General features: G+C 51.8%; 1 protein-coding gene across 2 annotated transcripts in view; it reads right to left on the bottom strand.

Annotated features, from left to right (window-relative positions):
* The window catches only part of TEP1 (telomerase associated protein 1), a 54,859-nt gene that overhangs the window by 39,606 nt on the left and 1,629 nt on the right, over positions 1 to 13,624 (bottom strand). For both annotated transcript variants that reach the window (XR_012945308.1, XM_076069682.1), the window contains exons 2-11: positions 10,600 to 11,236; positions 8,630 to 8,776; positions 7,269 to 7,403; positions 6,531 to 6,692; positions 5,627 to 5,779; positions 3,770 to 3,864; positions 2,815 to 2,972; positions 2,024 to 2,133; positions 1,446 to 1,536; positions 307 to 472 (exon numbers count right to left, since the gene is read on the bottom strand). Coding sequence is in view for 1 of the 2 variants with exons in the window: in XM_076069682.1 (XP_075925797.1) it covers positions 307 to 472; positions 1,446 to 1,536; positions 2,024 to 2,133; positions 2,815 to 2,972; positions 3,770 to 3,864; positions 5,627 to 5,779; positions 6,531 to 6,692; positions 7,269 to 7,403; positions 8,630 to 8,776; positions 10,600 to 11,220 (1,838 nt within the window). In the remaining variant the exon portion in view is untranslated. The remainder of the gene's footprint in view (positions 1 to 306; positions 473 to 1,445; positions 1,537 to 2,023; positions 2,134 to 2,814; positions 2,973 to 3,769; positions 3,865 to 5,626; positions 5,780 to 6,530; positions 6,693 to 7,268; positions 7,404 to 8,629; positions 8,777 to 10,599; positions 11,237 to 13,624) is intronic.

Below are 13,624 nucleotides of genomic sequence, written 5' to 3'. Positions count from 1 at the left end.
TGTCTTTGATAAAGATGGAGCGACCTGTCTTCAGTTCCCAGGTCGCCCCTTGCAAAAGAGGCAACGTCGCGTGACGAATCTCAACACGCTCGTGTGCGTTTCATTTCCTGACTCACGGCTCCGGCCACAACGACGAGTCGCCGCGCACGTGTGCGCGCTCACAGCCGCACGCACCGTCGGCGGGCACGTGACTGTGCGTACGTCCAATGCTGGCTGCGAGACAACCAAAGGCCATGTTCGTGTTCCAGCAGCAGCGCGCACGAGACATCGGCGCTTTCCTCCATCGGGTGCACGCGCCGTGCCTACCTTTTTTTGAGGAGGCGTTTTCGTGCCCTCTTACAAACGGCGTACAGATCCGCGTCGAACTTTCCTCTCGCGGGCGAGGCCGAGGCTGGGTTCCTTCGAGACTTGATCCTTAACTTCTTCAGAATGGCGTTCTTCATCATCACGCGCAAGCTTGGCACGTCCTCCTCTGGCGAAACGAAAGCCACGGTGTGCGCGCAGTCACGGTCAGACGCGTTCAACCTGAACCTCACAGAGCCTCAAACTGAAAAGGCTTCACTGTCTCACGATTCATTCAGCAAAGAAACGTGGCTATTGCAATCATTGCAATGGCCTTATTAGCATCACATATGTTTACACCAGACACACTTATAGCATTGTATCACTATTTCTACTCAAGTTTACAATTGCAGTGCCAAGACAGCCCCCACGTGATGGTGATGTTTACCTGCAGTAATATTTTGATGGTGAAACAACACTAGATTAATTATAATTCTCTTTAGAATCTGATGCTCCATCTCTGCGTTTGGTTGGGTGTTGTCGCTGTAACTCTCAGCTGGCTGCTGCCCTCCGGAGCTCCCCCTGGGTGTGGAAGCCACATCACAAATAACAACCACAGCACCAGCACCAGCAGCACCAGCAGCACCGGTACCAGCAGCAGCACCAGCACCACCAGCAGCACTAGCAGTACCAGCAGCAGCAGTACCAGCAGCAGCACCAGCAGCAGCACCAGCACCACCAGCAACACCAGAAGCAGCACCAGCAGCAGTACTAGCAGCACCAGCAGCAGCACCAGTAGCACCAGCAGCAGCACCAGCAGCACCAGCAGCACCAGCACCAGCAGCACCAGCACCAGCAGCAGCACCAGCAGCAGCACCAGCAGCAGCACCAGCAGCACCAGCAGCAGCACCAGCAGCACCAGCAGCAGCACCAACAGCACCACCAGCAGCACCAGCAGCACCAGCAGCACCAGCAGCAGCACCAGCAGCAGCCCTCGCGACTGGGTGACGAGCGGGATGCGGAGCCTCGGGAGTGGAACTCTGCTCAAACAACAACAACGGTCTACCTCCAACCTCAGTCTTGTTGTCCTTCCCCCTGCACCTCCGATGAGCATGGTTGGCTACATAGAGTGTGAAAGAAGTTCAACGTACATACGTACAAACCTCCTTTTTGTATCCGGGCCTCCAACTCGGAGAGGACCTCGTAGGCGGAGAAAAACCGAAAGGGGAACTGTTTGCTGCGCACCACTGAATCCTGCAGATACAGACACACACATACAAAGACAAAGATCCCCCGCATAGCCTGAACAGATTTTTGGGGCAAGTGCTGTAGCGAGCACCTATGAAGGCCGGCACAGTACACGAGGTGGGTGGCCAGCACCACACGTTGTGGCAATATTTGCACACTGCACCAGGTACTCATTTGAGGCTGAGTCCACCTAGTGGAGGCCCAGGACCGGTTCAGATATTCATCACCGCTTTTAGCCAGGAGTGGAAATCAAATTCGGGTTGGTGGGTTCGTGGCGCAGCGCGCTACACACACACACACACACCCACATCCAATTTCTTGAAGTCCTCTTGTGGCCAGCAGACCTTGACATTTAGCTCCTGAAACAGATCTCCATACGCAAGAAGAGAATTTCTTTCGACATTTCCAAAATTGCACAAGCCGTTCTGTACTCGGGGGCCCTGACCGGGGAGCCGGGGAGCGCCACCGACGCACCCCGAGACAACTCCGCTACCTTGCTCGTGAGTGTGCGCAGGACGACGGCGTGGTGTGCGGGGCTTATCCCGGCACAGATGAGGTTGCTCAGATTCCGCAGCATGGCCATGAAGGGCAGCTTCTTGTGATCTACGGACACAGGGCGCGGTGAGCACCGGGTCAGTTGTGGGAAGCCGGCAGGGGCCCGCGGGTTTGGCGCGGCTGCCTCCGTGCTCGGGCGCCGACGGCTCCGCTGCCTGAGCACCGTGACCCAGCAGCACCATGGAGGCGGCCAGGGCAGGTGGATCGAACTCCCTCCCTACCCGTGAGCGTGGAGGTCGCCATCGCCTGGCTTGACAGGGCACGGTAGTACGGCAAGAGGAATCATCTCAATTTGTTTCCGTGTGTTAAAGGGATTGAGAGTTACCCCACTTGCACGAAAATATCTGAATCAGTCCTGGGCCTCCCCTTTAAATTAGTACCGGGTGCAGTGTGTAAACATCAGCATTGTGGAGACTAAAGCGGCCGGGCATGGTGCTAGCCATCCTCGCTCACGTGCCCTAGTGCGCCGTGTTTGTGTGCTAACAGCACTCACCCCAACAGTCTGATAATGGCTACAGGAGGATCTTTGTCTGTGGGTGTATTTGTGAATGCGTTTACTACGTCGTTGCTCGTTTTTTATGTACGTATCAATTGCCACCGTGATTCAAACGCGATGTCTCGTCACAGGGCATTTTACACGTTAAAGATTATTTTGGGGGTAAAAAAAACCCCCCAGAAGTACAAAGTGGCTTCATAGCAAGCGCGCGTATCCCGGCGTGCAGCTCCCACCGATGAGTTCCTCCCAGACCTCCGCTCGGTTTCCCCGCAGAGACACCTGCGTCTCCCAGGTCTCCGGGACGGCGAGCTTCATCCGAGTGCCGGCGCGGCGCGAGTCAAACGCTCCCGGCAACCCCGAGCGGGCGAACGTCGCCAGGTCGCCCGGGTATCTGCCCACACGTGGCCGCGCGCGCTCTCAGTTCCCACGAACATCGCGAGACTCCGATGCCCCCAGGGGTGCGTCAGAGCAACGGAACGTAACAGTCCAATAACACGACGTTTATGAAATGTATTTCAACAGTTCTCACGGTCTCTTGGCATTGTGCCAATGCGGTGATGGACTCTGTGGAGGTGGTGAGGTTCGGCCTACGAGTCTGTGCTCTCTAAGGAAACCGCGAGGTATTCACAAAGCGTCGCACTCCTGTGTAGGCCAGCAGAAAGGCGCTATCTGGAGTGACAAATACACAGTGTTTTTTTATGTAATACCAGTTGTTTAATGGTTGAATTGCAAGAAAAAATACTGACTAAGGCAATGGCATGAAAAGCAAGGAATGCCCTGATAGACAACTCTCTCACTTTCGTGACTGCATGGATTCATATTCTTGGTTCTTTCGGTAAAGTCACGTAGAAGGGAAACAATAAAATAATAAAAATATAAAACAATAAAATTCTCACGACGTTTCGACTGCAACACAAGCAATCATCATCACACCTGATGATCATCATCACACCTGATGATGATTGCTTGTGTTGCAGTCGAAACGTCGTGAGAATTTTATTGTTTTATATTTTTATTATTTCATTGTTTCCCTTCTACGTGACTTTACCGAAAGAACCAAGAATATAACTCTCTCACTGTGTCTGAACCGCAGCAAGAGAAGTGAACTGGCCCTAACCCGTAGCTCTGATCAGCGTGGTTTGCTACGTACAGTGCAAAAGAAGTTCAACACACATTCACACAACCCACCTCTTTCCCAGCAGGCTCATGACGGAATGCACCGGCTTGGAGATGTGCAGGTTACGAATCATGTATTTCAACGAATACTTGTAGTGCTTCTCCGCCTAAAGCACACATTGCGTCCAGGGAGACACCGAGCACACGCAAAGCGGAGTCAGAGTGCCACACAGAGGCGCCGTCCCCCCGCGACAACCTCGAACCATATTTGCAAACATAAAAGTGATCCACAAAAAGGTTTTTGGGTTCGATCGCGAAATTTATGAACGTGTCGCTAAACCCGCCACCACCCGACACATCCAATGAGTAAGGTTTGTCGCGCAAACAAAACATGGCAATTAATTACTGCTACAGCACACCGGTGTGTTGGAGAGTAAACCCACAACATTTACAATTCGAGTATGACGTTTCGCCAATAATTACAACCAGCATCATCAGGCGACAGCCAGAGTTGTGGAGGGATAAATGTGATGTCGTCACTTGTGAGCCAATCAGATGCAAAGGCTGGGGGGGGGGGGTGGTTAATGTATGCATACAAATTAGCAGTTGGGTTATTGGTCGATGAAAGCCTCTATTATGGATATTGGTCACGAAAGCCTACGTGTTAAACTGAAAGCCTACGTGTTATACTACATAAAAGTGACTTTAAACACGAGGCATATGCAGAAAATCACCCTCCACACGACTCCACAATTCGTCGAAGTCAGAAGGATCAGCATGCGACTCAAGAATCAATCATAATTTTTGTCTCATTCGTTCCGTCCAGCATTGCCCCTCTAGCTCTGGCCTGTGTCCGACCGACCCTTCCTGCCAAAAAACACTCCAACAATTGTCATGCAGCAGCTTATCTCGTCACATCGCCACACGCAACCCTCTACATCCGAACCAATCCGGCTTCCACATCAAACGCCCCAAATACGGCAAACAGACTCTGCACTACGGGACATGAATAACGCCACATCCACTGCAGCAGCAGCATCATCAGCTCCCTGCTAACATACACAGCAATACACAACCAAGCTCCTGTAACTTACATCAGAAACCTCATGCAGATCACTTTGCTCCACAACCTAAACACTCCTCCCGCTGACCACCAACAACCAAACACACAAAAAAAACACGCAGTTGGACAGATCTTTCTCATTTGCAGCACCACAGCCTCTGGAACAAGCTCCCCGAGGTAATTTACGTACACTCGACTCCATCGCTGCATTCACAGTCAAACTCAACAACACAGCTCTCTTGGACTAGCATGCAAAAATACAGCCACAACTTGCTTTTATTTTTATATTATAAACTACAGTAAAACCTTGGATTGCGAGCATAATTCGTTCTGGAAACGTGTTTGTAATCCAAACACTCGTATATCAAAGCACCTGTACATCAGTTGTGATCACGTGACGCTCGGCAGACAAAGCGTATACGTACACTACCCGTATTGCAAGACCTCGCTCGTTTGTCAAATTTATATTTATTTTAAAAATGTGCTCGTCTTGCAAAACACTCGCAGACCAAGTTACTCGCAATCCAAGGTTTTACTGTAAAGTTTTTTTTAATCTCTCATTGTAAAGAATGGCCTACGTTTATATCTGAGTATTAATGTGATGATGGCGCTTTGGATGAAAGATGTGCCAAAAAGTCACCACAATAATAACATTTACTTGACTAACAGCCTTGCTTTGTAAACCTCAACATAACATCCAACCTACGTGGCTTTGTAAACAATTGCATCGTGCACGAATGGTGCATGTGCCATGAATGTAAGAACCCATTTTAACTGGAGCTACCATGCGGTAAGGATCCGTGTGAGGACCGCTGATTCCGCTGAAGAGATGCAAATCCACAGCCAGAGAGGGGGGAACCGCTCACCTCTCCCGGTGGAGCCTCCTTGCGCAGGCCCCGCTTCTGTCCTTCCTTGTTGTACTTGGCAAGCTGATGCTCGTTAAATGCGGGGAACTTCTCCACCAGCGCACGGCGCAGGCACGCCGGCAACGACAGGCGCTCCCGCGTGCCCAACAGCGACTGCCGCGCGCGTCACCAGGCAGCGAGAACGCAGAGCCCACGATGCGACAAGGCAGACGGGGGCATCGCACGCACGGCAACCAGAATCGTGCACACGCAAACGCCTTATGGCACGGGTTTGGCGCACAGAAACAAAATCTTCAATCATTAAATGTAGCAAATCTGATGGCGGTGCACGTCACGTTGCGAGCAGGTCACAGAGAGCACCGGCTCAAGGAGAGATAAACTATTCGTAGCCATGCCCACAAACGTGGCTCTCGAGCAGGGGCCAAGGCGAACGGTGCCGTGGGGTTCAGGGGTCATAATGAGAGGCTGTGCCATTTGAGGGCGACTGCAACGTCGTGGTTTTTACCGAGACAGCGGTGATTGCCGAGAGCACTGCAAGGTTACATTATGTAAATGTGGATTATTATTTTGGAAACAGGTGCTCAACACAGGCCCAAAGACCACAACATCAAACGACTAGCAACAAGCAGCACTTGCAAAGTTGTAATAGGAAAGGTTTAACACGTGTCCTGCATTGAGTTAGGTTATGTTTGTAAGAGTTTGGGGGGGAAAGAGACGATGGGAGGGAATTCCGAAGAGGAGAGGTGCGCAGGAAGTAGCAGAGAGAGAAGTGTTGTCACCTGGAGTGTGGTGAGTGAGTGAGAGGGTGAATGAGTTAGAGCATGCATATGTGAGTCAGTGAGTGCGAGCGGGTGGGCTGGGTGCATTGTTGTGATGAACACAGAGACGTGGGTGAGCGGCGTACCTTGTAGGTGGTGGCCACATCCAGCCAATCGGAAGGCAGCACGACCGCCGCGGAGAAGTAACGCACGAGATGGGGGCGGCAGGGAGGCAGCTCCGCCGCCAGGGCCAGCAGGACGTTTGACGTCTTCCTGATGCCCAGCTCTCGGCGGGAATAAAGCGCCACCTGCACCAGCGCACGGACAACCGACAGCGCTCAGCAGTGATGTTGCTGCTCTGCGTAGTAGCGTGCAGAAAACAGATCCGCCGCACGTCGATATATTAAACATTTATATGCAATTTGTGTTATTTAATAGTTAGAAGGCAGTTCGTGAATGTGACATACTTTATAAAATTATAGCTGAAGTGATTTACTGCTCAAACGAGCATTGAGGCATTGGTCATCTCCTGTTTACAGGCCTGGACCAGAGGTGGAAATTCCACATTCCTGTGGTAGGGGCAAGGCCATCCACAGATCAACCCCTGCTGCCTTCCCAACAAAATGGTACTCAACCCGTGACCAGGATTTGAACTCGCACACTTCAGGTTGTGAGCCGCTCGCTCTTCCGCTGAGCGACCTGGCCGGGCGTGGTGCTTGCGAGGTCACGGTGCATCCCACCACTTGTGGTGGATGCGCCGCAGGCACGGCTGAGATCAATAAGCAAGGAGATCGATTCCCGGGTAGGCTCTCAAACACGGCGGATTTGCCCTGAAACAGCGCAACGGGACAGCGCGAGAGAGAGCTTCACGCACCATACCTCACCTTGAGGACAAACTCGGGGTCGGTCTGGGCCAGCTCCTTCATGATAGAAAAGAGCGTCGCACAAGTAGAGCCCTCCGTGAGGTCAGGGGTCAGCCCTCCCACCAGCGACACGCTCACGACGCTCAGCAAGCCCTTCTGCAGAGCACACGCCGAATGCGCGCAACGCGTTAGGAAGGAGCGGGTAACACCACGGCAACCGCCCCGTGGCCCGGACCACCATACGACAACTACAACAATAACGCTTCAGCCAAAATCAGCCCATGGGTCACGTGCGCCGATGTTTTTGAGCAAACGAAAATGCTCATAAATGCATTACCATGGTTATTATTCAACAATTCAGCGTCATAATAATAAGCAGCAGCGATATAACATAGTACTGCACTAGATGACGTTGATGAGGATTATGACATCTTAGATCAAACCTTCTACAACTGAGCACAATAAATGTACTCAAAACAAAAACGTCAGCCCTTGGTAAAATTCAAGTTCAAGGTGCTCCTCCTTAACTTCTCCTCAAGCTGAATCTCTGGCATCATCGTCGTCATCGTCATCGTCGTCATCATCATCATCATCGTCGTCGTCGTCGTTGTTCACAGGCTCTGCTTCCCACACATCTCGCAACTGAGCTCCCACCTCGACTTTCTGACATCTCCAGCACCTGACCCGTTGTCTCCCGCCACTTCTGAACCCCTCGTTCTTGCCCCCAGCATCCCAACTCCATTCCGTGGCCGCCGTATCCACGACCATCTGCTCAGTTGGAGGATTCTGCTCCTCCTTTGCTGCCACCAAGACCAGTTCACATCCAGGCTCAACTTTCCCTCTTTGCCTCTCACCACGACCGACCGACTCTCTTATTTGTTCCATAATTGTAGGGTTAAGCCATGTAATGATCTGGCCAAATCTCTGTTGTGAGACCTTCCTCTACTCAACACAGACAAAACAAATGTTAATCGTCGCTCAGTACAAGGGTTAACGTGCCAATTCTAATCGTTTCAGCTTGCTTGTGAGTTTAAAAACAATTACACAACCAAATTTAACAAACAGATTCGAGACATTTTTCCTTCTTCAGGCAAAGCTTAGAAGTCAGAATGATGTCCAGGAAGTAAAAATAGCCGTATTACCTGACCTCACAGGAATAACCAATCCGATTTAAACTAGATTTTAACCATTACAGTTTAACGTATTAAAATATATTGTCATTTATCTAGCTGGAAAAACCCATGTGTTAATTATTTTATTTGAATAATTCCCATTTCCTCATCACACTACCCACCCGACCCCTGCCCTCATAGTCCCCTTCCTTGTGCAGTGCCCCTCGAGATCGCCTCTCGACTCATTCATTGCAAGGGGAAAGGCTTTGCCTTCTGTGGCAGAGTGATGTCCACAGGTTGAGCAGGTGTCAGAAGTGGCGCCCACTCATCCTCGCCGGGCGACCCTTCCTCCCGCTTGTCCTCCTCGCCCCAACCTTCCAGGGCCAGCGTGAAGCTCTGTTCCATCCACGTGTGGCCCTGAGCATGCGCCACACACACATACATACACACGTGGCATGTGTCATATAATCAAAATCATCACGCTCGTGAAAAAAAACTATCGGGTGAAACGCCCGCAGCCCACTGCACGTGTCAACAACACACACACACGCACGGGGCAACTCCTGCTCACTGCGATCACATTCCTTATATAGTCCACTGAGCAGGTGATGCGCTTTCAGTTTCCTGCTCAGTGGTAAAACTCAACTCCAGCCACTCAATCCACCACTGCATGCAGGCCTCCACACGGCACGTCGGTCATGGGAGGATTTTGACCATACTTCACCATGCTGGTCAGTGTGGATTGGGGGGGGGGGCAGCAAACGGTTTTGATATCATTTGCCACTGATGTTAGCCGTGACTGGGAATCGAACTTTGCTTGCCAGGTTCCTATAACACAGTGCGCCACCACTCCACAACTTTCAAGACGCCCTCGGTGGCCAGAGAGAGAGGCTGGCAGCGATAGAGCCCTGCCCCACCGGTTGGGTGGCACCAGAGTCTGCCGTGTGGCCCGGTGGCCATGGTGCCCACGGCCTCCAATCACCGTCTCGCATCTGATCAGATCCACATTTGATCCCAAGCCGATCGAATTTGCATTTCGAAGATAGCACGACATTTAAATATCACTCTTTGGGTCTTTCAGTAAAAAAAATATAAACCATTGGACATTCCAAGACGAATGTTTAAAGCAGAGCCAAAGCCTACATCAACTTTGACCTTTTCGAGTCTCAACTTGCAGGGTGGTGTATGCCGCCCAACTGACAAAAGACACTCGGATTCTATGGCGTCATCGGTCAGGAGCCTCCACAAGCATCGCAGTGGTACAAAATAATTATCCCCGCCGATTGGTCCCATCACATCAGGTGTTGCAACCAAAGACAGCGCACACAGAGTCGCTTGCCAGGTTTTACTCTGTGCGCCCTCGCTGCCAGAATGAAACCCCAAAAGGCGCGGGCGTTCCCCACGGCTCCTAGAACGCCTCCGATCGTTTGTCATGGGCGGTGCAGAGTACTGTACGACGTGCTGTAGGGCCATTTGGACGGCCCACGTCCGTGACCGAGACCCGGGCACTGTCACGAGCCCGGGCCCTCCTTGTCACAACCGCTGCTGAGATGACGAGGGGGGCGTCGCGCTCACGGCCCAGGGACGTGCGGTCAGGGGAGGCAGGGGAGGCGGGGGAGGCTGAGCCTCACCTGTCATACTCCAATGAAAATAGCTGTTACGAAAAGTAAAAAAAAAGAATCAATTCAAAGAAAGATTTTTTCCACTGATCTGTGTTATAAAAGTCATTTCTGTTCGATTCCAATCATTTTTATAGTCAAAATCGCCAAATTTGCGGAGCTCCGCTGCAAATACAGGAAGAGACGAGAGGTGAGGCAGCGACGAGCTCAGCCTCCCCTCTGATTGCGCAACCCCTCAGTAACTGGATGCAGCGCGGACAATAAGCGCGTGCCTGTTACTATCTCAGTATGTCACCAATGTAATGTTTGTAGACCCCTTCATTTCACGTCCTTGCCTTCCATACTCCAGGTAACTTATTTCACGTATGTGTATAAAGATATTTAGGCTCGCTGGTCTCGTCATGAAACTGCAATGAAAAAGCACCAGGGGAGGCAGCTATCGCGTCTGCCTCACTGAGGGGGGACGTGTCTAACACGCCCCCCTCAGTGAGGACACGCCCCCTCCGTGAGGCCACGCCCCCCTCAGTGTGTGAATCTGGTTCTGACACTAACCAGTGAGCCTCCCCAGCCATTGACCTCACCGCACGTCACTGTCACGGCCAGGGCGCACGTCGCACTCACGGCTAGGGGTGCGACGTCGTCGGTGTTCTCGCTGGAGCCAACGCCGGCCAGGTCCTGCGCGATGCCCTCTTGAGGAACTTGCCACGGCATTCCAGCTGAGCTGGGCGCCTTCTGCTTTGTCAAACTCAAAGCTCCCGATGGGAACGTTGATGTGGCCATGCCTTTGCTGCTCCCGCTTGTAATTTGATGCCCAGCGTAGCGGAGAAGAATTGTATTATTCCGGTCTTCACCGGAAGTTTCACGAACCATTTTGAGACTCTTCAGGGCCTTGCTATCTTCATATTCCTTCAGTATCTTGTTCTCTATATTGACGGCGGGATAGCGCGTCTGAGGCTGCAGCAGTGCCGACGGCCGGTGGGAACGGGCGGCCGTGTCGGTGGCACAGAGAGACAGGCGCACCGTGGCAGCGGTTGCCTCAACCAGGATGCGGTTGTGTTCTGTTTGAATGGAGCTTTGCCACAGGCTACCATGCTGCTGCTGCTGGCTGTTTGTGCGCCCACTGCCCGGGGCTGTGATGCTGTGGCCGAGTGTGGACAGAAGGCTGCAGCTGTCCAGTGCCATCCTCGAGGCTTGCGCGTTGGCGGCCGCGGTGGTGTGCGAGGCGTCCTTATCCTTGCCCATGGTTCACGGAGGTCACCTGCGGGGCACACAGCAGCAAGACAAGTGAAGAACCACGCTTACGCCCGGGCACTGCACTGCAACATCTCCCAACGGCACAGGAGGGTAGAACAGAAGACAATGTATGGACGTCACCGCTCACATTGCCACCGCTTGCTGTGTCACTGCTGTGCATCACTGCTCACTGTGTCACTGCTGTGAGTCCCTGCTCACTGTGCCACTGCCGTGTGTCACTGCTCACTGTATCGCTGCTCACTGTATCACTGCTCACTGTATCACTGCACTGTATCACTGCTCACTGTGTCACTGCTCACTGTGTCACTGCTCACTGTGTCACTGCCGTGTATCACTGCTCACTGTCACTGCTATGTATCACTGCTCACTGTGTCACTGCTTACTGTATCACTGCTTACTGTATCACTGCTCACTGTGTCACTGCTCACTGTGTCACTGCTCACTGTCACTGCTCACTGTGTCACTGCTCACTGTATCACTGCTCACTGTGTCACTGCTCACTGTGTCACTGCTCACTGTATCACTGCTCACTGTGTCACTGCTCACTGTGTCACTGCTCACTGTGTTATTGCTCACTGTGTCACTGCTCACTGTGTCACTGCTCACTGTATCACTGCTTACTGTATCACTGCTTACTGTATCACTGCTTACTGTCACTGCTATGTATCACTGCTCACTGTGTCACTGCTTACTGTATCACTGCTTACTGTATCACTGCTTACTGTATCACTGCTCACTGTATCACTGCTCACTGTCACTGCTATGTATCACTGCTCACTGTGTCACTGCTCACTGTGTCACTGCTCACTGTGTCACTGCTCACTGTCACTGCTCACTGTATCACTGCTCACTGTGTCACTGCTCACTGTGTCACTGCTCACTGTGTCACTGCACTGTATCACTGCTCACTGTATCACTGCACTGTATCACTGCACTGTATCACTGCTCACTGTATCGCTGCTCACTGTGTCACTGCTCACTGTGTCACTGCTCACTGTGTCACTGCTCACTGTGTCACTGCTCACTGTATCGCTGCTCACTGTCACTGCTCACTGTATCACTGCTCACTGTGTCACTGCTCACTGTCACTGCTCACTGTATCACTGCTCACTGTATCACTACTCACTGTGTCACTGCTCACTGTGTCACTGCTCACTGTATCACTGCTCACTGTATCACTGCCGTGTATCACTGCTCACTGTGTCACTGCTCACTGTGCCACTGCTCACTGTATCACTGCTTACTGTATCACTGCCGTGTATCACTGCTCTCTGTCACTGCTCACTGTATCACTGTGTCACTGTGTTACTGCTCACTGTATCACTGTGTCACTGTATCACTGCTCACTGTATCACCGCTCACTGTGTCACTGCTCACTGTATCACTGTGTCACTGTGTTACTGCTCACTGTATCACTGTGTCACTGTATCACTGTGTCACTGTATCACTGCTCACTGTGTCCCTGCTCACTGTATCACTGCTCACTGTGTCACTGCTCACTGTGTCACTGCTCACTGTATCACCGTTCACTGTGTCACCGCTCACTGTATCACCACTCACTGTATCACCGCTCACTGTGCCACTGCTCACTGTATCACTGCTCACTGTGTCACTGCTCACTGTGTCACTATTCACTGTATCACTGCTCACTGTATCACTGCCCACTGTGTCACTGTTCACTGTATCACTGCCCACTGTGTCACTGCTCACTGTATCACCGCTCACTGTGTCACCGCTCACTGTGTTACTGCTCACTGTCACTGCTCACTGTATCACTGCTCACTGTATCACTGCTCACTGTATCACTGTATCACTGCTCACTGTATCACTGCTCACTGTGCCACTGCTCACTGTATCACTGCTCACTGTGTCACTGCTCACTGTATCACTGCTCACTGTGACACTGTTCACTGCTCACTGTATCACTGCTCACTGTGTCACTGCTCACTGTATCACTGCTCACTGTATCACTGCTCACTGTATCACTGCTCACTGTCACTGCTCACTGTATCACTGCTCACTGTGTCACTGCTCACTGTGACACTGTTCACTGTGACACTGTTCACTGCTCACTGTCACTGCTCACTGTATCACTGCTCACTGTGTCACTGCTCACTGTCACTGCTCACTGTGTCACTGCTCACTGTATCACTGCTCACTGTATCACTGTTCACTGTGTCACTGCTCACTGTGTCACTGCTCACTGTATCATTGCTCACTGTCACTACTCACTGTATCACTACTCACTGTATCACTGCTCACTATGTCCCTGCTCAGTGTCACTGCTCACTGTATTATTGCTCACTGTATCACTGCTCACTGTGTCACTGCTCACTGTGTCACTGCTCACTGTATTATTGCTCACTGTATCACTGCTCACTGCATCACTGCT

This window comes from Petromyzon marinus, chromosome 25 (assembly GCF_048934315.1).
Source record: "Petromyzon marinus isolate PM22_M1 ecotype Great Lakes invasive population chromosome 25, UKy_Petmar_22M1.pri1.0, whole genome shotgun sequence".
NCBI lineage: Eukaryota > Metazoa > Chordata > Hyperoartia > Petromyzontiformes > Petromyzontidae > Petromyzon > Petromyzon marinus.
Note: the sequence above shows the minus strand (reverse complement) of the source record. Positions and strands in the feature narration are given on the sequence as shown.